This window comes from Leuresthes tenuis, unplaced genomic scaffold (assembly GCF_036924035.1).
Source record: "Leuresthes tenuis unplaced genomic scaffold, fLeuTen1.0.hap1 SCAF_15, whole genome shotgun sequence".
Classification (NCBI taxonomy): Eukaryota; Metazoa; Chordata; class Actinopteri; order Atheriniformes; family Atherinopsidae; genus Leuresthes; species Leuresthes tenuis.
The window spans coordinates 20,641,365-20,662,441 of record NW_027325369.1 but is presented as its reverse complement, the minus strand read 5'-3'; the positions used below and the strand labels follow the sequence as shown (position 1 = coordinate 20,662,441).

Sequence of the window (21,077 nt, the reverse complement as noted above, 5' to 3'; positions counted from 1 at the left end):
AGCATGCAGTGGCGGCTTTAGATTTATCTGCTTGATAAATATATCTCATCATTTCACCCTCTTTTCTTTTCTTCCTATCAGGAATCTGATGGAGAGATGCGACATGACATGAGGTTGGCCACTTTCACATTACCTCCTTTTCTCTTGGCAGTGACACCTCCACCACACCTCTCCTCCCTCTTCTTCTCTCCATCACTACCGTGACCCCTCCTCTTCCCATACACTTCCTCCTGCTCCATTCAATTCGCTGCACCCTCTCTCATTTTCTCTCTCTGTACACCCCCCCACCCCCCAGACCTGCCTCTCTTTGCCTACCAGCCAGTCTCCAGTCAGAATTTGAGGAGTCGTTTTCTAAATGCATGCTGCTCTGGGGGGACGCACAGGCACATGAATACAGTGATCTTATCTGCTGAAAATGAGGCGAAAAGCATATAAACGGTAAGGCAAGAAAGCGGAGAAGTGCATGCCTGGGATTTGTTAGCTGCTCAGAGATGAGTGAGTGTAGTTGGTTTTGCCACACTTGTGAAAATAATCATTGTTTGGAGTGCTGTTCTCATGCTGTTGTGCCATGTGTTGCATAGTCATAGAGTCCTTTAACAAAAATGATTGGGTGGCTTGCTAAGCATTCAACAGTATAGTATGACCACAGAACAGGAAGGAGCATGTTGTAAACTGAAGCGTTTCAGGTTGTAACTCACTGCAGCAAAAGCTGTGAGGATACTCAAGACAATTTGTTTCAGTTAAAGTAAATCTGGAATTGATATTTATTTATTCATTTATTCATTTTGCTCAGTCAGGTCAGCTGTCAGTTGGATTTTCTTGGTGTGAAAATGATGAGGTGCCAAATGTTTTCATAACCCTCATTTAATCTCTAATATTCAGGGACACGATAATACCACAGAGAGCCAATTACAGCTAAACAAGTGCATCCTAAGAAAAAAAGTTGCTCCTATTAAACAAACTCCTCACCTTGCATAGATTATGGGAAAGAGACAGAGCGAAAGAGGAGAATTGGGAGTTGTAGTTAATTAATTGCCTACAACCTTGCACAAGAGAGGAAATGTTTTTTTTGGAGATCATACCCTATTTCTGTTGCATAATTAAAGCAAACAGCACCTTGGATGAGGTGCTGTCCAGAGGGAAACTTCAGGTCTTTGAAGTGAGTTTTGAACTGAGCTTTAATTACACAGGTGGGGGAAAAAATATTAGAAACACAATGTTTGTTAACCCTTTTGGCACTTTGTGTCATGACACCTTGTTACCAATGCATTATTATTGAGCCCTCCCACTGTATTGTACATGGAATTCATCTTTCATACTTTAGATTTATTTAACACCCTTTGTAAAAAAAATTAAATAAAGTAATAATTCAACACAAAATATAACTCGGTTTTATGAATCTATAATCTCTAAAGGCTGTTTTGTTTGTTACTAGTAAGCTTAGTTAAATCAGTGCCAGTGAAACTGAGATCTTCATGTACTGACAAAACCTTCCAAACACTTGCAGCGTGAAAAATATGAACAGAACATGACAGAATGAGCATATTAGCCGAATAAAAGTCTGTTTTCATGAGACTGACTTTTTGATAACAGTGGATGATTGAAACTATGTATTAAGTTTCAAGTTTTATAACTTGTAGCAATTTGCCGCTTCAAAGCTTTGTGCATAGATGACAGCTGTTCTTCCCTCAATTTTTAGATTATTAATACAACTTTTAATAGTTGATTTACAGCGCCTGCTCACTCGCTCCAGTCAGACAGGGAACATGCTGACCGACTACCATATAGTCGTCGCTGTCAAAGTAAAATTGAAGGCTGAAATAGTGAAATGTACTTAAAAAGGCACACTGTCCACCTACATTTAAGCATAAAAACAAAACAAAAAATAACAGCCTACTGACAGATGAAAAGGTTAAAGCCCTGGTAGTCCTTTCTTACTTTTTCCACAAATGGCATCAACTTTCTTGATGTACCATTTTGATTTTTCAAACAATTCAGTGTCCAAGGATAGTGAAGGTGTCTTTGTGTGAGCATGGTCACATGAAATCACAGCCATAGCAGCTGAGATTAGTTTGGGATGAACCAAGGACACAAAGGTGATTGAAATCCTACAAACAGCCAAAGCATTTTTTTTTAAATTGGGTCTCCAACAATGTGTCATCCAAATATGATCCACTTTGCCAAAGCAACCAAACCCTTAGAGACATCACTAGTCCGCTCTGTTTCAATCAGCCTTTGAGGAAAATGCCCGAAGAGGCTTTGTTTGTTCTTCTCACATCTTTCCTTAAGCAAGGCACATGGCTGCCAGAAGCAGGTGCTATACGAAGTCTCCCTTCAGGTTACCCTCGGGCAGTTTACCACCTCCGCGCTCTCTCATTTTTCTGCCTAATTATTTCCAAGATTGGGGATTCACGCAGGTGCCGTTTGTGAGGCGGACTACTGTAGCATATGGAAGTACTGGTTGAGAGATCTGTCATGGAGAATTCTCAAGGGAACTGGTTCCCTCTGAATGTAAATATGTGCCTGAATTATCTGATTTAGACCCCTTTGAATCACATGTCTAAGTCTTATGGTTCCTTCTCTCTTTGACTTCTTACCTCACCACCCTCATCGGTCTCTAGACCATTGGAGATACGCCTGTCAGCCACTGACATTCATACGGCTCTGTCAAAGCCAACAGGACAGGGTCAGATGGGCAACATAAGCCTCTGAAGCTCACATATGCAGCAGACCTCAAGTCTCCTTTAACAACAGTCTATATACTGTATTTCAGAGCACGACAATGTGTGGCATTTTAATGTCACAGAGAAAATACAGAAGATAAAACTCTTCAACTCAGAGGTTTTAACCTGCCTAACTGTGCCCACTCAACAAATTGTTGTTGTTGTTATTAATGCATTAGCTCCAGTCCCTAATCTCTCTTGTACAGAGGCTTGGATAAAAAAGGCGCTCCCATTTTATGAACAATAATTTGTTGATACAGCCTCTGTCATTTGTCATCCCGCTAAAAAAAATCCAGTTTTGCCAGGCAAGAGGCCTTTTGTCAAACATCCAGCACTCTAACTGACTACATGTTGAACAATCTGTACGCATATTGTACCCATTACACCTCAATAAATACTTCATTGCACCCTGGAGGGTCGTGCATGCTGCTGTATGTTCAGCTTACATGCGCGTAATTGCATGAAACCCAGGTCGCCTCCTTCAGTGTAGTGCATAGTGGATTTTAAGATCTATGGCTGGGCTGTGATGATAAAGAGGAAATAATTAGATGCGAAAGACACAGTAGGATTTTTTTGAAAATGCAAACTTTGAGCTCTGCAGTGCTGTTCTTGACGACTGCTGTGCTCTACAGGACGGTGCAACTAGATTCAGAAATGACATGAATTTTACGATCTCTGAATTCAGGTAAAGACTGGGTTACTTTTAATGTCTGTGGAAGAGGCAATGTATTATTTTGATAAGTTTGAATAACAAATGAATGAAAATTAACTCAAAACACACTAAACTTGACATTTTCATGGATACCATGTTTTCACTCATCAATACTGACTTAATCTCCAAGTTGTAATATTTTCATTGGAAATTTAACGGTGACCTTTACAGAATTTTGGAAAGTACTTAATTTGATGAGCCCTGTGATGGGCAACCCCCCGCAACCCTGAATTGGAATAAGCGGATATAGAAAATGGATGGATGATTTGATGGCTTTTATGTGTTACATATCACAAGCAAAATTAGCCACAGAGTTGATGTCTAATTTTGAATCTGTAAAGTGTTGACTTTAGCCTCAGAAAGACAAAGTCAGACAGCCTGTATGTCCCGACTTTTTGGACGAACCAGCACCAGCAACCTGACCGCTTGCTGGATGGAGCTGTTCACCAATTTATAGGAGAAGCTAACGCAAGCCAATTCGAGAAGCAAGTTGGTGCGTTTTCCTTCATTGCTAAAATGTCAGTGACATGTTACGATTATGACTGTAATAGCATGAAATCAGATTCTGTAAGCCTTCATGTCTTACCCAGATATGTATAACTATAGTGGAAGCATATTCAGTTGATTTGTAGACAATACAAAAATACCAGAGTGGACATGGGTCTGCAGTGTTCATTTTTAAGGAGGCCATTTCACAAATTTAAGTCTTATTTTGCAACTAAAGTAATAGTACACTATTCCAACATCCATTTTTAATCTACCTTTGTTTGTACTGGCAGACCATTCCAGCAAAAACAAAAGTAAAATTCTGAAGAGCCTCAGCCGAGAGATTTTTATTATTTATTTTTTGATGAGAACAAACATCAGTGGAATTACAGCCGACTTGAACTTCATTTGACCTGATGGATCTTAATTCGATTACTGTTGCCATGGATTTATGTCATGACCTTTTTTTGCGTTTCCTTTCCTTTTCTTTTTTTTTTTTAATTTGTTGATATTGCTGAACTTTTTAATCTTTTACCTATGAAGAAGCTTACACAATATTGAAAGGAGTCGTTTCATTACACAATGTTATACATTAATGCAGCACATTAATACAAAATGAGTGAAGTTAAAGACATCCAAGTAATTTAACCTGAACTGTTCTGTCAGTTCAGGTTAAATTAGGTGAGAATCATCTTGGCTCCTTTTCAGCCAATGAACATTGCTATAAGCCACATGGGTCTCGCATAAAAAAGAATTTCCATCCATTCATCCATGGAAATTGTATGCATTAAAACTGTATGAATTCAGCTAACCTTCAATTTGATGCTATGCAACACAGTAACTGTGTTATAAACTACATTTTGATTTTACAGGTTGTTATCAACTAAATCAGATCACTGTGAATATCAAGCTTATCTGCAGCAAAATCTCCATTAACTTTGGTTATCGTCAATTCTTGTGAGCTTTTTAGTGTGGTGCAGCTGCTGTCAAATTTAGCTTCACTTTACAAGGACATTTTGTCAACTTCAACCCTTTAAGAATCCTAGCAGTATACAACTCTAATCCCTGTTTACTGAACAATTTAGTCTTCCAGACTACAGACACTTGTCTTAAAGCTAACATTCAACCAAAATCCACTGCTCCGTGACAGATGGTGATCTAGCCAATGCAAGCATATATAATAATACAATGCAGCAATACAAAGACTATTTAGATCGGATTAGACCATAGAGAGTGACGCTTGGCAGAAGCGAGTTAAAGTTTACTCCTCGTTTTTGAGGTTGCATTACTGTATGTAAGCAAACATTTTTGCTATCTCCCATGGAAAGGCTTCTGGTTTTGTGAGATCATGTACATTTTCTTGCACATATGCATGCATATTTAGGGAAAGTTCAACTAAAGACACAAAACTGGATATTTTGAATCCATAAACTATCTTCTGTCATTGCAAAAGTTTTTAGCAAAAATCCACACAAGCATGAACGGTGCAGCACAGACATACCACAGTGTGACGTGGCCAACATACCCTGCTGTGACTCCAGCTGCGGCCCCCTAATGTGATCTGACCTGCTCAGGAAAGGAGTGAAATCAACTTTCAGCACTGTCAAAACTGATCAGATGCTTGCTTCCTCTATGTTTGCCACACGTTCACAAACTTCTGCTTGCATGGATAAAACTTCAATGTCGTGACTGATATGAAGGACTTTAGATAAATAAAAGGAACTGGAGGACTGTCTTTCAATTCATACCCAGAAGCATAACTGCTACAAAGCCCTGCAATGATTTCAAACAGATTAGCGCAGTGACCCTGAACTGCTTTCTTTTTTTTTCACCTGCAGTTGCTTGATCAGGTTTAGTTTTGACTGTTATAAAATTGTTCTCCAATCAAAGCAGCAAAGCCTTATTTTCCTAAATCTAATTCAATCTTTTGGATTTTCGTGACTTACATTAAACTGCTGATATATTTGAATATTATGGTGTACTTATAGTATTTAGTTGATTAGTTTCAAAACCAATGAGTTACCTACCTACTTACAGTTGTGTGTCTTTTGATATGTTCGAGTTACATCAGTTTCTTTCTTTGTCCTCAGGTAATGAAATATGTTGACTTGTCAGCTTCATTCCTCTGGGTTAATCCACAGTGGAGTATACACAAGAGACTGCTGTGTTTGTGGAGTCTTGCATCAGAGGAAATGCGCAAGTTGTGCCTCTCAAGTGAAGTTTGAACCACTCTAGAATAAAACACCTAGGGGAAAAAATGTGGAAAAAAATAACTTGAATTTAGTTCTAGCACATTTGCTCATGTGTGGTTACATATTGCCATTAGCTTGTTTTGATTATACCTATTTTTTTAAGTCATTTTGAAGGGCAGTTCTTATTACATAAATTTTACTGAGATCTCTTTGACCATCATCACCATTTAGTGAGTTATTTTCTGCAGTCTAGAAATATGTGGAAAGGTAAAGGCAACACGGTCTCACAAAATTGTCGGTTACATCAACAGCTAGGTTTTCATTCATTTTTAGAAGATGTGAATAACAACATGTTAATACAAACTGCAACAGACTTTAACTAAAGCACAGGAAAGTTAATGGGCTCACTGAATGCATTTTTAGGCTGTTTCAAAGTGGACTTTGATGCACATTATAGATGGAACAGAAACAACTTGGCAAAATGAGTCTGACGTGGCAAAGATTAAATGACGTGACTCACCAACTGTGATTTTTTTTTTCAGTTTCAGATGGTCCACTGATTATAAAATTGAGATTTTGTTAGAGCAGAGCGACAGAGTGGGAATGCTTTAAATGACCTCGTATTAACATATGGTCCATCTATAAGACATGGAAACTGTTGAACACCCAAGCCCATTTGAAACGAGCTGAGCATATATATGCAGTATGAAATGATTTGACCCCAACAGCATCTGGTTGCGTTAGTCCGGTTTTCACAGATTTCATATGATTTTGATCAGCTGGCATGTTTAAATGCATCTGAAAGCATGGTTTTGGTAATAAGGTGTTTCTTCCAGTCTCATGTATAATGAGGACAGGCTTTTTTGTGAATGCACATGCCCTGTCAAAAAATGTTCATAAAACCCTTAATACATCATTTAAGGGCTAAGTTTTACAATGTCTACTTGGTGTTCTCTGTTGAAAAAGCTAAGCTATGCGTCTTCAGTGTTTAGACACACAAGCCACTTGGATTGGCAAAAGAATGAGACTTAGATTCAATTTTAAAAGACCAACAGTGAAGCAACAGTGAAGCGCAGGACAGAAAGATTTAACTTCATACCCAGGGTGGGCACCACATTGGTGTTAGAGCAGCGGACTGTCAAATGAATAATTTCTGCAGCTGTTTTGGCGTCATTTGTGATTGATCAGCTGATCTACTGAAAGACACTGACAAAGCTGTTTTCCTACATCCTCATAGTTTCATGGAAAGACTTTTCAAATCTGGCTAAAGTGTTCATCCACTTCTCAGAACTCATTTCATCTTAACCAGATTGTCAAAAACAACTAAATTAACACCACAGTCATCTTCTAAGCTGTAATGTGGCATTACACTGTTAACAATAGATTTGTGTCTCTGTGTTTTGCTCACCTAATAGCAGAGCGATGGCACTGTGGCCATTAAAGTTTAATAGCCTTATTTGGTCGCTGTGAATAGTATATGTGGCAGGTAATAGCTCTTCCTTGCTCACCTACTGTGACTCATTACTAGTAAATCAGACTCCATAAGGGCTCCCCATTGTACATGCAAGATAGATGTTGGCAGCTACTGACCTTTACTTGGTTTTGGATTACATTCTTTTTTCTGAATTAAACTGCTACAGAAGTCATTCTTGCAAAAGAGAGAAACTGTACAGGCAGAGTGGCAGATGTTCTTGGACTAAGTTATAGCCTGCAGCCTTTCACCATTTCATATTGACCCCATTGTGGGTATTGTCCGATGATAATGGCAAGCTGCAGTGTTTGGATAAAAGCATTTTAGTTTTTCTTAGTGCCATTCTCACTACAGACTCTTCTTGAAACTTGTGAGACACTGAAGAGGGGGCAGTGTGCTTAATTTTCACGTCTTGCTTTTGTGTGATTCTCAAGCAATGCATAAACAGTAAGCCTGTCTAAATTCTGTGAGGATTTAAATTTGTTACTTCACATGGATAATGTTTACCTAACAACACCTGAGGCATCATGATCTGCTGTTTATCCCCTAGGGGGAGGTGTAATTATACAGAGTGGGTACAGTACTCCATATACACAGCAGGGAAGGTGTGTGTGTGTGTGTGCGCATGAGGAAATTTCTGTGAAGCCACATTTCCTTACAAATTCTGAAACACTTCCTGTTGTCTTACGTCCTCTCTCCTTCTGTGACTTGCAGATAAGAAAATGGCCATAGCAGCCAATTTACATGTGTTTCAAGAAAGTGACATTGTTTCCTGAACCAGCGCTATGGGATGATTAAAAACAATAAGTACCAGTGGTGTTAGAAGTGACAGCAGGCAACAAAAGATTCAATCCATATTGTGGCTGAATTGCCAACTTGCCTCTTGGTGACAAAGATTAAAAAAGTATGCTCCTAGAAACTCTTTCTATTTATGCATTTAGACCTACTGGGCTCTTAAGAACACCCTAGATGGCTCTATACCATAAAATGTAAATAAAAGATGGACAAAGCCACTATGACATCATCCATTGGTTTATCAACTTCTGTTTTAAAGCCTGAACTTGGTATAATTCATGTTGCGATTGTAACCATAATTTCTTGCTGAGTAACGTTCTCCAGAATTTTGGGAAGATAAAATTTTAGTTTAAAAAAATCCATTGTGGATCAACATTTTAACAAGTTAAATGTTGATAATATCTTATTAAATCGACACTGTATTATGTTTACATTTTAATTACTGAAACTCCACTGGCAAAACTATGCATGAACCTATTTTTATGGAAAAGAGCTGAATGATGACCATTTATGAGTGGGTGGGGGTCTTCTTCATTGTAAATTAAATTCATATGCTGCTAACAAAGAATTATGATGTGATCTTTTGTGCAAATTCCCTTAATTTGTGTGTATAATGCTGCATATTGTTTTGTTATCAACACGATTGTTTTGTTTTGTTATTATTGTTAATAATTAATTGCAATAACCAGCTGAGCCTGTAAGAAAAAAACAGATACTTTTCTGACACCTTTTACTGGGATACCATTGACTTGGACAATGCAAAATGTAAATATACGTACATTTGCTGTACTTCTGAAAGACAGAGGCTTAATTTGAACCTTGTCAATGGCATGAAATAAAGAGACAGGCTAGTGCTATGAGTGTCAGTATGGTTTGGAAAATGTATTGTAAGATCAGATTATTCTTTCATTGTAACATAGCCCCATGTAGCCACTTCGCTGTCTCATTATTGTCTCTTCCATCAAACATTTCTTTTTGAACAGGACTTTTTTCAATTATATTTTCTTACTTAGTTACATTGCATCATTCCCACATGCACTGATCACACAACTCAACACATGTGGTCATATAAAGAGACACATTCACACCTTGAAAGGTTTATTCTGGCATTTCTTCTGCAAGTGACAGGTTATTAAGTTCTCACAATGCCAGAGACCACAGTTCAAGCTCCAGCACCACAGAAGAAATGGAAACGCACACACATTAATCATAACACTGATTTATTGAGGAAAAAACCTCTGCGGTCAGCTGGTCAATTACTTTGTTCCATAGAGCCCTGCACTTTGTGCCTGCTGCATTAAATTGCTCCCAGCAAGATAAAGCCATAAACAATTAATTAAAAGGCTGTAGTGATAACAGTCATCTCTATATGCAGCGTGATAGATTTCGTTTGTTAAACTATTAGTTTTATTTTAGAAATATATGTAATGCTGCTATTATGAATTGTAGAACTATGGACAAAAAAATATGTGTTCATTTTTACATAGAGTACAAAGTTCTACTTGAGATGCATTAATTCACTCTTTTGAATTCTATATTAGTTTGTTTACTGAAATTCTAATTGATCCCCAGCTCTGCTCCCTCATACTGAACATGTTCATTTTCTGAACCCAGACAAATACAGTGTTTCCCCGGTGTCTACAAAATGAAATGTGCTCATAAATCTGTGGGACTTCAAAACAATTTTTTCTCTGCTCTCTTGCCAGGGTCATCACAGATAGCCAGCAACTATCTGCCTCCCCAGGCAAGACTTAAAGCGCTGCCTGTTGGTTTGTGGTTATAGTTCAAACTTGGGCTTCGACATTCAGTCGATCAGCAGCAGCAGAAGCAACAGCTATACACACATGTGAGCCAAGGCACAGAGAAAAATATGAAAAAGATATATATTGGCAAAACAGCCCTGAAAACCCAGAGAAATGGTTGCAAACATCAGAAAAGAAGGTAAGATGAGTGTTTTAAACTGTAAACATCATCCTCATTAGTGGTGAATGCATTTTTTTTTCATTTTAGCACATGGAATTGGATTCTCATTGGGAGGTCATGACCATTGAAAAGCAATTAAATACATAATGTTATATCTATGTATTCACATGATTCATCTTCATATCTTTATGTGTCAGCTGGCATCTGCATTCAAGTGAGCACTGCTCCACATCTTATACATGTGGATGCCAACAAAAAACTGAATACTCCAAAACAAAAACAGTGGCTGTATGATGAGACTTAGATAACCTGGTATTGTTTTGTGATAACAGTCTAAAGCAATTTTCACACGTACATACAATAACTCCTTGGCTCTTTAACTCTTTACCAGTTGCAGCTGTTAAACAATGGGGGATGGTAAGGTTTTGTCTTGTTGCAACGTGCCAGTTGTAGGTAACCTGCTAGCCTCAGCCTGTTGGATACATGAACACAGAGCCTTCTCTCTCTCTCTCTCTCTCTTTCTCTCTCTCTCTCTCTCTCTCTATCTATCTATCTATCTATCTAATCTAATAGGTCTTCTTTCTGTTATTGAAACAGTGACAGGCGAAAACCAATGTGGTCATCTGTTAGATGGAGGTTGCAGTTATTCCAAGCCCTTTACAAGAGTGATGGAGCTGAACATGATGGGGTTGTCCTCTGTGTAACGACATGAATCTGGGATGATGCATACAGTCATCATTTCCGCCTGTTAAGTGATTAGAGAACATAACCACATATCCTGTGTACAAATTGAAGTTTTTACATTTCAATTTCTGCAGTGTATGAACAATTGAAATGTCTCAGTACATTAATTTTTCCCAGAATGTAGCTACTGGCGTGTGCCAGAGCATTATATCATGAACACAATTGTTACAAATGGTCTGTCCAGGGGAACAAAGACTTTGTCCAGTCACTGGGGCCTGAGTCTCTCTGGAGAGAGAGGTATGTTATTCGGGGTAGGTCTATCCAAAGAATATCCAAGATCTCGGTCCAGAAGTATGGTTTATGTAAAGTTATGTGGCTTACTTGGAATGGTTGATGAGAGAGGTTCAAGAGGAGCCAGTGATAGTTGTCGGTGGGTGTTGGAGTCATAGGAGGAGGGCAAAGGGCAAGCAGGTGAGTTGAGGAGGTAAGTTGTCAACAAGGAGATCTTAACTGGAGCTGGCTTGGTCAAAGGAGACAAGTACGAAGCAAAGGTGAGGGAACAACTTCGCAAACAACTAGGGAGCACTGGAAGAAATAGAAAAGCGAATATTAACTCATGATGAAACTTTCTCCCGTGGATTCATGAAGTGGCCCGAATGCCACACCATCGGAGCAGACAATCTGACGGAGATTAGGTGCACAAGCTCGTCCTTAAGAGTTGCTCAGTAATGAGGGTGACAAGCAACAGGAACGACAGCTGGAGAGCCAGAACCCAAAGTCTACCCCAGGAGGAGGATCCACAGCCTGCCCATCCCAACCTAGACTCAGATGAGGGAAAGCACACAAATCCACAGGCAACCAGGGCTGGACCATGACGGGTTTGGATGCTGTACTGCCAGTTACCCCATGATATGTAGCAACCCAAATAAGAAGCTCGTGAATGGGAATTGTCGTGTTAGAAAAGGGCACCCATATGTATCAGTGTGCAGGATGAACGGCTGAACAACTGGTTTTAATACACTGGGGCTTTGTAACTGCTGTAGATACATAATTATCACAATCATTGATTTTGTGGTTCTTTTACAGCCCCTGACCACACAATTTTATGCGATCAAGCACTGGAATACTAAGCACTGCTTTAATGTGACGAAGGCGATCGAGATTTTTTATACAGCGGTACTCACTCCTTCACTGGGCAATGGAAACTTCACACTTCCTATGAAGTTAACAAGGAAGATTGTAATGAAAATATTTGGATCAATGTTTACTTGAGCCTTGATAAATTCACACATATGTTGATTTGATTGAAGAGGGTCAGATGAGTAGACTGATACTCCCTATATGACTGTCGATTCCGTACAGTGCTCAATAAAGACTGGAAACAGGAGAAACAGCCAGAAAAGACCCAACCAAAGTCCTGAAATTATGTCTGTCGACGTCTGTAATTCTCACTCGTTAATATTCAACACACAGCTTGTAAACATATAGTAATATAAATACAAGAATTTGTATTGTGTAAATACATTTTACTGACAGGTACTTCCATGCATCCTTGGTTCCACATTTGGCATTCAATGATATATTTGACCTGTTCCTGCTTGATGATAGGCTGTTTTAGTCTAGATCTTCAACCAGGTACCTAAATATGAAAGATTGCCCATTGTCTCACTCATCTATTTACGAAGCCCAACCGATTGGTCTTTCTGTGGACGCTGTTTTCTCTTTCTCTATTACCAGATTTGGAATTGGGGCTTTGGGCTGAGGTTGGAAGGTGCACTCACTTTCCTGTTGCTTGGCTGTGCTGAGCCATCAAATCTCTCAGTGAGCCAAGAATCCATCAGTCTGGTAAAAAAAAAAAAAAATCAAAATCCCCATGAGCGCTCACTGCGTCTGCTCTCAATGTCTAGCCTTTCATTACCACATCCATTCCGTCAGTCATCCCCGTCAGTGTGTTTTCATCCCCCAGCGTAAACCTGCATCAAACATGCAACTAAAAGATTGCATCCTGTCTGACATGTTGTTGTTGATAGTCGTGGTGTTGAAGTGGTGCTATTCTGCCGGCCTCTCACTCTCTTTTAAGCTCTTTATTAGCTCTTTAGGTCTCTTTGACCTTTTTTCAAAGATGACTCACACACAAAGCCAAACTTCATTCTACTTTTCTACCCCTTCTTCTATGAATCCCCCATGGTCTGTGTCTGGGGCAAAATCCATTCCTAATCTTTTAGAGTTTTGATTGGGGTATTGTGCAATGAAATTCATCATTACCCCAGTGGGAAATCCGTTCCCAGCTCGGCTTCCTCCCCTTGAATGGGAAATTATTAGTATTCCACTTCCATCCATCTCCTCCTCCCCATCGGCCTCCCTGCTTTCACCTGGGACTTGTCTCTGTCCAAACTGAATTACTCTCCAGCTACACTTCATCCTTTCCCCTCATTCTCACTAAAACACTTGCACACGTTACTTTTCACTCTGCCTTTTCTGTTTGACTTTGTCTTTGTTTTCCCTCTGCTTGCCTCTGTGAATCTGACAGTCTGTTGTCAAAAATCTCTCTACCATCTGTTCAGCTCTTTCCACGACCACAAGGATGACCTCCGAAAGCGCCTGTCATACACTACCCACAAACTAGAGATGGTGGAAACAGAGTTTGACTCAACTCGGCAATACCTCGAGACAGAGCTGCGCCGGGCTCAGGAGGAATTGGAGAAGTTCACTGAGAAGCTACGAAGGTGTGTGTGCCCATGTGCATGAGTCTGTGGGATGTCCTTTTTTTTTATACATGTCAGTCTTGGTCATAAATAACTACGTACAATGAACACAAAGCATTAAATAGTTAAGGCATGTGATGTAATATGCATTGTTACAAAAAGAGATGGTGACCAGTCTGTATATGCACTTCATTCACATGACCACTAAAATGAATTATGCTGTTGTTCAATTGGGGTTGATGTGTCAAAATCATTATGTTTTGCTACAACCAATCAACCATCTTCACTGCTAACTGACTTATTATGTATTGTTTGTATTTATATGTAGTGTACTTGTATTTAAGATGTCACAGTTATTTCATGTACTTCTATCAGAGGGCAGTGTTTTACATTTTTTTCAGTGAACACAGCTTGACCACAGATATAGTTTCTACATGCAAGTTATATCCAGGAATTTGCTGTTGTCCAGTATTTATTCTCTGTGGTAGAGCTGCAGCTTTTTAAAAAAAATTTGATTGCTTGACTGGCTTTTTCAGGTTCAGCTCAGACTACAAGCAGAAATAAAGGCAATTTCTTAGGTTTTATTAAATGGTGAGACAAAGTTTTTAAGGGCTGGTTGAAAGTTGAGAGAAACAAGCTTGACCCAGTACTTTCTACGTTGTATTTTGTTTAAAACTACAGTTTTCAGTGGGTTTTAACCTTGACTTTCACATGCTGTTTGATTAAGTTGAAGTACCTAGACGTCAGGTTTAGACAAATATCATAGCTTGACTTATAATAGACGCTCTCAAAAAATCTACCACATGTTAGAAAGGTCCTTCTTCTGGTTTATCAGGGAACAAATCTCTCCTCATCTGCAGATGAAACAAAAATTGTGCAGGCTCAAAAGGATACTACCTACTTCAAGACATCGCTTTGAAAGTCATGCTAGTTTTTTTTTTTTTTCTGAGACGTTTTATGTTTTACCTTACACCCAACTTATTGCATTATAGATTAATGGCTCACTATTTCTGACACATTTTGTGAGAGATTTTCGTCTTAATATGCTGTTTAAACAACTCTCCAACGGGTTTAGGTTATGGTAAAAGTACAGGATAAGGTGTGCTATTAATGCATTTTTCATGAGACAAAACTGGACCCTTACACATACACAAAGGTTGTTTATTCCAAAAACTTTACTAGGTACAAAATAAAGTAAAACCGTGCTGTCTGCCAAACAGCTGATAATGGGGGCACAACCGCTGTCGTGTCATTAAGAAACAGTGAATTAGTATTCCATGCGTAAATGATGCAGGATGGGTCTACTGCTTGTACTGTTCATTCTAACCTTAAGCCAAAAATGCTCCTGAGGTAAAAATAATGTTTTTCTTTCACAAACTTATTTAAGGAAGAAAAGCTGTAGCCCGATGGTAAATACCTTAGTGACCTTTAAGCCTTAAATTATAATTCACTGGCATAAAAATACCATCACAGCAGTGGGATTATCTGCTATCAATCAACCCAGTCGGTGAGATAGAAATGTTCTCTGTGGCCGTAAAGGTTCTGGAAATAAACATGCTATTTAAATAAAATATCTTGTTTATAGCCAACAACATGGAAAGTTGAGATCAGACTGAAGAAAAAGAAAATCCCCTGGGACCCCAAATGCAGCCTTATTTCCAACTTTCCATGTTGTTGGCTATAAACAAGGTAGTTTATACTGCCTGTCATTGGCAGTGCCAAATCTATGCCATTCATCTAAGGAGGTGCTGCCTGTCAGAAATAAATCAGCATGATCACATTTATCTGAGATGACTAACTGTAACAGCACACAGTGTTGCCCCTTATGTTGGCAAGTTTGGTTATTTATTCTGCGCGTTACTGAATGTGCTCCCTCTTTAGCTTCACACATCTCTTTCAGATGTTTGTTTTATGATCTTTTTTCTTTCTTATGTTCTTCACTGCCCACACTTTCCATATCTGTCTGGTTAATGGAGCCATAAAGGCTGGTTTATAAACACTCTTAGGCCTTAGAGCTAATGTGAAATTATAATGCTGAGCTGAGAGGTGAGACCATAAAACAGAAACAGCGAGTTAAGGTCCTATTTGATCTTGTCTTCTGTTGCAGTGGAAGTTTACAATTAAACCTTAAAGCAATACTGACAACAGAAGAAGAGGATAAAAAGAGAAAGCTGTTATTTTGAATAGACAAACAACTTCTTTAGCTTTCAACTATAATGTTATTGCCATTTTTACTCACATATTATCCTGAACATGTAAAGATTTAAACTATCTTTACCATCTTTTTGCTGTTTTTTTTAGCATTTATATCCATAGTGATGCTCGAAGTGACGCTCGGAGAACTTAAAATATCAAACAAGTCCCCCTTGATATTGTCCATACAGTAAATGCATCAACCCAGAAATTGACTCTTTTTTTTTGTTATTCATGTAGATCTTTTGCTTTTTTAGGTTTATGAAGAGCAAAACACTCTTTAGTTGCAGAATATTGAAATTAGCATTTTTTTTATGTAGACCAATTTTGTTTCTGTTTTCTTTAGGATCCAAAGTAGCTACGCTGCTCTTCAGAGAATCAACCAGGATTTGGAGGACAAAATGTGCAGGACGGTAGGTGAAAGGAAGATTCTTTAAAATCATACTCTCGTCACAGGATACAGGGAGAAACAGTTTAAGCTTCAAATGGGGTAGGTTGTACATCACATGCATCATTCAGAAAGGGTCGTATCCATTACTAGACATACCCTCCTAAATGTTTTATAAGGTTGTAAATTAATTACATGGTTTTTCTTACACATTTCTTACATTTATCCCTGACTCATCTACTGGCTGACTTTCTTACTGACCAACCTTCTTACTTCTTTTCCATAGTGCAGGCAACTTGCAGGCATCCTGCTCAAAATAACATGTATTTCTCACCGCATATGGCCTGTCACACAAGTACACAAGGTGATGCAGACTCTCTGCACCTGTTGTAGCCACATTTAATTCCTGGTGCAGATGCCCTGAAATGCACATACAACAGCAAAATTAACTAAATTTGATAAAAAAAAATAGCAGGAAATCATGGCTTTTAACCTTGCTTTAAAAATAAAAAACAAAGTCAAATAGAGAACAGCCATTAACAAAATCATATGCTTTTCTGTGAAGATGACGTGCAAAATGAAATTTGTGGTATATCATTATGGTGTCATCAGACGTTATGTATTTAATTGCAGTGATATACACTCGTCTTGGAATTAAATTATACTGTTATTAATGTTTCCATGACAACATCAGAATCATACCAATTTAAGATTCTAATTCTTTTTTATTACATCTTAGGTTATTGTCATCCAGGATATCAGTTTGATTCACTTCATAGCACAAAAAGTATTTTGACGTGAATGCTTGGGAATAAAGTGGTTTCACGTCTCTCGTGATCTTCTGAGCATGAAAGCGACACGTGATCTGGTTATAATTGGAAATGATGAGGTTACATCAACTAAATTTCACAAGAACACATTTACTTCAACAGGCTTTTTTTTTTATCTTAAATGAATCTATTAATAAAACACAATAACTTATTCCAGACCACCTCTCAAAGAGCACTTCAAATATTGAAGTCTTTCCAGCAACAGCACACTGGTTACATATTAATGCATCAGTAATTATAATCAAATGTCAACCATATTGCATTCTATAATATAATGTTAAAATGTAAAATTCTTGTACTTTTAGTGCAGGACATTGGCATGCAGCTGACCTTTTTTATATACATATATCTATTGTATTTAAAGTAAGTTGTAAGTTGTTTTTTCTGACCTTCAGGTCTCTACAGCATGTACATGTTTCAATACTGTGTGACTATATATTTGGCCTCTACAACTAAATTTCCTGACTATTGCCTGTTTGTACTAATGTTGGGTAGAAGCACAGAATCCTTGTGGCATCTGTACACTGCAAAGTCCTCACTGGGACTCCAACAAAAGATGTATGAGGATTACTTATAAACCGCATCCTTGCACACACACATACAATAGAGCTGAGAGACTTTTGACTTGCAGTCATTTAGTTGAGAACATGAAGTCCAGCAGTTCCCAGGAAACCATTTCTCACATTTTTCTTTTGAAAGACGCTCACCTTCTCTTCAACTCAGATCACAGCACTTGTACAAAGACAGGGAGGTAGCTGCTGCTAAATCCAAATGTTAACATGATGTCTGAAAACTATGACAAATCACATCGGGAAAAAAGTCATTTAAGTAAAATCACTGAACAGAAAACAAATGGATTACAGTAAGTGCGGTAGAGCAGCTGGCTGTATAGTTTTATATAAGCCTAATTGAAACATTACTCAAATGATTATAATATCACCAAAATTAGCTGTCTGTCTGATAACAAATGTATGCATTATTTTATTTCTTAACAGTGCAGACCATAGCTTAAGCCAGAGAGAGCAGCAACCTAACATGATTTAAATTTGCTGACTGTTACAGGAAATTTGTTGGTGGTGTCTGTGAACGCTTAAATATCCATCAAATCAAGGACATCCTTCTCTGTTTGTAACCAAAGTACTTTTGTTCCAAGAAAAAATGCTACATGGCTATTGCGTCTGGTGTCAAATTCTTTTGTGTGACATTTTCTATAACCGTTACTCATCTTTAATTCAACAGAGTGTCGGGGAGGTGCTCCAGCTGCCAGTCATCTAAAATTGTGTACAAAAATGCAATTTCACAGCAAAGTGCACCTCGCGTTATGCAGCTTTTTCATTTTAGAAAAGATATATACTAGAAGGAGGGAAAGGGACATATAAGCGTCGTGTAAATGCAGCGTGCTCAAACATGACTCCAACACAAAAGTTTGGGACTTTGAAGAAAAACTAATATATGTCAACCTAAAGTTTACGACTGTAGAGGTAGAATGAAAGACTTATAATAATGTTAAACAGATACGGTTCAGATTCTCAGATACTGTGATTGTATTAAATGTAAATTATAATTTAGTAAAACAGATAATTTATGAGCAGTGATAACATTTGCACTCTTTGTTCCCTGTCTCATCTAAGAAATGAGAAACCTACTGTAATCGATTTTAACTCACCTGTTCAGCAGCAGAACCACTCATCTCTCTCAGAGCAATTACACAATCAAAGACAGGGCGTGCAATCAATGTCCAAAGTAATTGGTCTTTGCTGCCATGCAACCCTTTTAGAAAACTATTACAGCTAACCGCAATTCTGGTCACCTCAGCAGCTGCTGTCCAATCACATCAGGTTGAGCTGTTTCCCAAGCATTTTCCCCTCAGACTGATGAGCATGAATCCATGCTGTAATAAACAGACTCTACAGCCAGTCCCATCCATACAACTAACAGTATCTTGATTGACATGGACTGTAAGTTTGATCCACAGCACTGAGAAATGTGCAAAGTTATTAAAAAGCAAGCAGCCAGAGTATAGACCCATGGTCAGCTATACAGGCAAAAAAGAAATGAATTGCTGGAGTCAAAGGATTTTCAACATCTTCACCTACAACTTACTGTCAAGAGGCAAGGGTGTTACAGGGTTGTTCTAATCTCACTTTTCTTATCTCAATTCATCCTTTTTGAGTCCACTCTTTGGAGAAAAAAAATCCTTTCCTGTTCAAGCCTTTTTCAGCTGCAGCAGAGACACAGAAACTACCAATCAAGGCATCTGTCATTACTAATAATGTAATAAGCAGAGCTATGATGAATGGTTAATGTGTGTCTTAATTTGCGTCTTATGTGAATTAATAAAGATTTCTTTTTTTCAGTATAGTCATAAATTTTGGTATGCCACTGCAATATTAAAACTGTAATAATTCAGCATGAACTCGAAGCACAGTACCGTATGTTCACAAGGCAGCTCTTTATAACTTAATTTGTCGTCCAGGATTTGTAGTCGAGTATTTGTTATGTTCCAATGTAATCCTTATTGCGCTGTCATTCAGGAACAGAACAAAAGCCTGCAGTGTGCTTCCACAATGGCTCATTCTTCATCATTACAGTGCAAACACATCAGCATATTCTAGTCATGAGAAAATGATTTAGAAAACTCTTGACTTTTCAAAGAGACTGAGTGTTGAACAGAGAATCTTGGTGTAGCAAATCTTCATGACAAGAGACAGTATGGGAAAACTATTTTTTCTTTTTTTTTCTTTTAGAGGCCTCATTGGGATTGCCATTTCTTTTGATGTCATGTCATGCAATGACATTTCAAGGGGGGAGCATGTTCCTTTGTAGAAGACAGCGCAGGCAGTGACAAAGGCAGCTGCAATCAAATCAGACACGTAATTAAAAGTTCTGAGAGGCCTGAACCGGGAAGGTCAACTGAAAAATGGCGCAGAATAAAACTAATTCATGTAGAGTAAAAGCAGCAGATTAACACCTTGCAGAACTGACAAGATGCCTGTTTTAATGACATAGAGTAGATGTCCTCAAGAGGAATAGAGAGAGAGAGGTTTATGTTTTGATCTTCATATAAGCAGTGCTGTTGGTGAAGCAGCAAACAAAATATTACGTTATCTATCATAACTACGAAGAATCATCTTGCTAAAGTGTAGCTTTGACAGTGCCAACATGTGGCTTGGTGCCTTGGTGAAGAAAGAGTTCAAATTAATCTTGGAGCCTCTTCTGAGACAGTGCTGATGCAAGCAGAAAATAAACAATTGTTATTCAGGTCAGATTTTTGTCTGTTGTGCCTAAAATATAATATGCAGATTTTGCAGCATATCCACTTCAAAGTTTTAGTCTGAACTAAAACTGTATAAACTAAAATCCTTTTGAAACAGAAATAACCTAAAAAAAAATTTGTACTTACTTTTTGTACTTATAAGGTATAAAAATGTCTATACATGTCAATTATTTTGTCACAAATACCATCCTGTTGGAAGATCCTGTGCTTCATTGGTTATGTTGTTTATGAGCTCTCCATGGTGCTGAAAATCTTTATTTCTCTTAGGAGTCTTGCACAAGATCAACTAACTAACAACTGCCCAGGAACTGGAAGAAAATGGTCAAGGTCAATCAAGCTTAAATCAAGACTACTCAGTCACTACCTACTTAATGCAGATAATGTACACTTCATCAAAAGCGGTGTCACCACTATAACAGTTCTGCTGTGAATTAGTTCAAATCGTTAACTCATTATTTACCCTTTATCTAATAATCAGAGAAATAAACCATTTGTTGTTGAAAAATTTAAACAGAGATAACTGACACCTGAAAAAAGCAATAACAATTACTTTTCTGTGATAAACATGCTCATATGCTTAGTCCGTATGTTCCTGAAATTCATTTAAGAAACGTATTACTTGGATTACTTATCACTTACTTGGATTATAATTTTGAAAAATATTCAAGAAAAATTGTATCTTTAATTGCTGGTGAAGG

At 38.1% G+C, this 21,077-nt stretch overlaps 2 protein-coding genes across 2 annotated transcripts in view; one reads left to right on the top strand and one right to left on the bottom strand.

Annotated features, from left to right (window-relative positions):
* Positions 1-340: 340 nt before the first annotated feature.
* The window catches only part of LOC140270451 (brain-enriched guanylate kinase-associated protein), a 36,574-nt gene continuing 15,837 nt past the window's right edge, over positions 341-21,077 (top strand). Inside the window, exons 1-4 of the mRNA XM_072365593.1 lie at positions 341-438; positions 10,086-10,320; positions 13,551-13,712; positions 16,231-16,297. Of these exons, the coding sequence (XP_072221694.1) occupies positions 10,250-10,320; positions 13,551-13,712; positions 16,231-16,297 (300 nt within the window). The 5' untranslated portion in view covers positions 341-438; positions 10,086-10,249. The remainder of the gene's footprint in view (positions 439-10,085; positions 10,321-13,550; positions 13,713-16,230; positions 16,298-21,077) is intronic.
* tmem234 (transmembrane protein 234) overlaps positions 10,874-21,077 on the bottom strand; it is a 109,150-nt gene continuing 98,946 nt past the window's right edge. The window contains exon 6 of the mRNA XM_072365596.1: positions 10,874-10,884. The gene's annotated coding sequence lies outside the window, so the exon portion shown is untranslated. The remainder of the gene's footprint in view (positions 10,885-21,077) is intronic.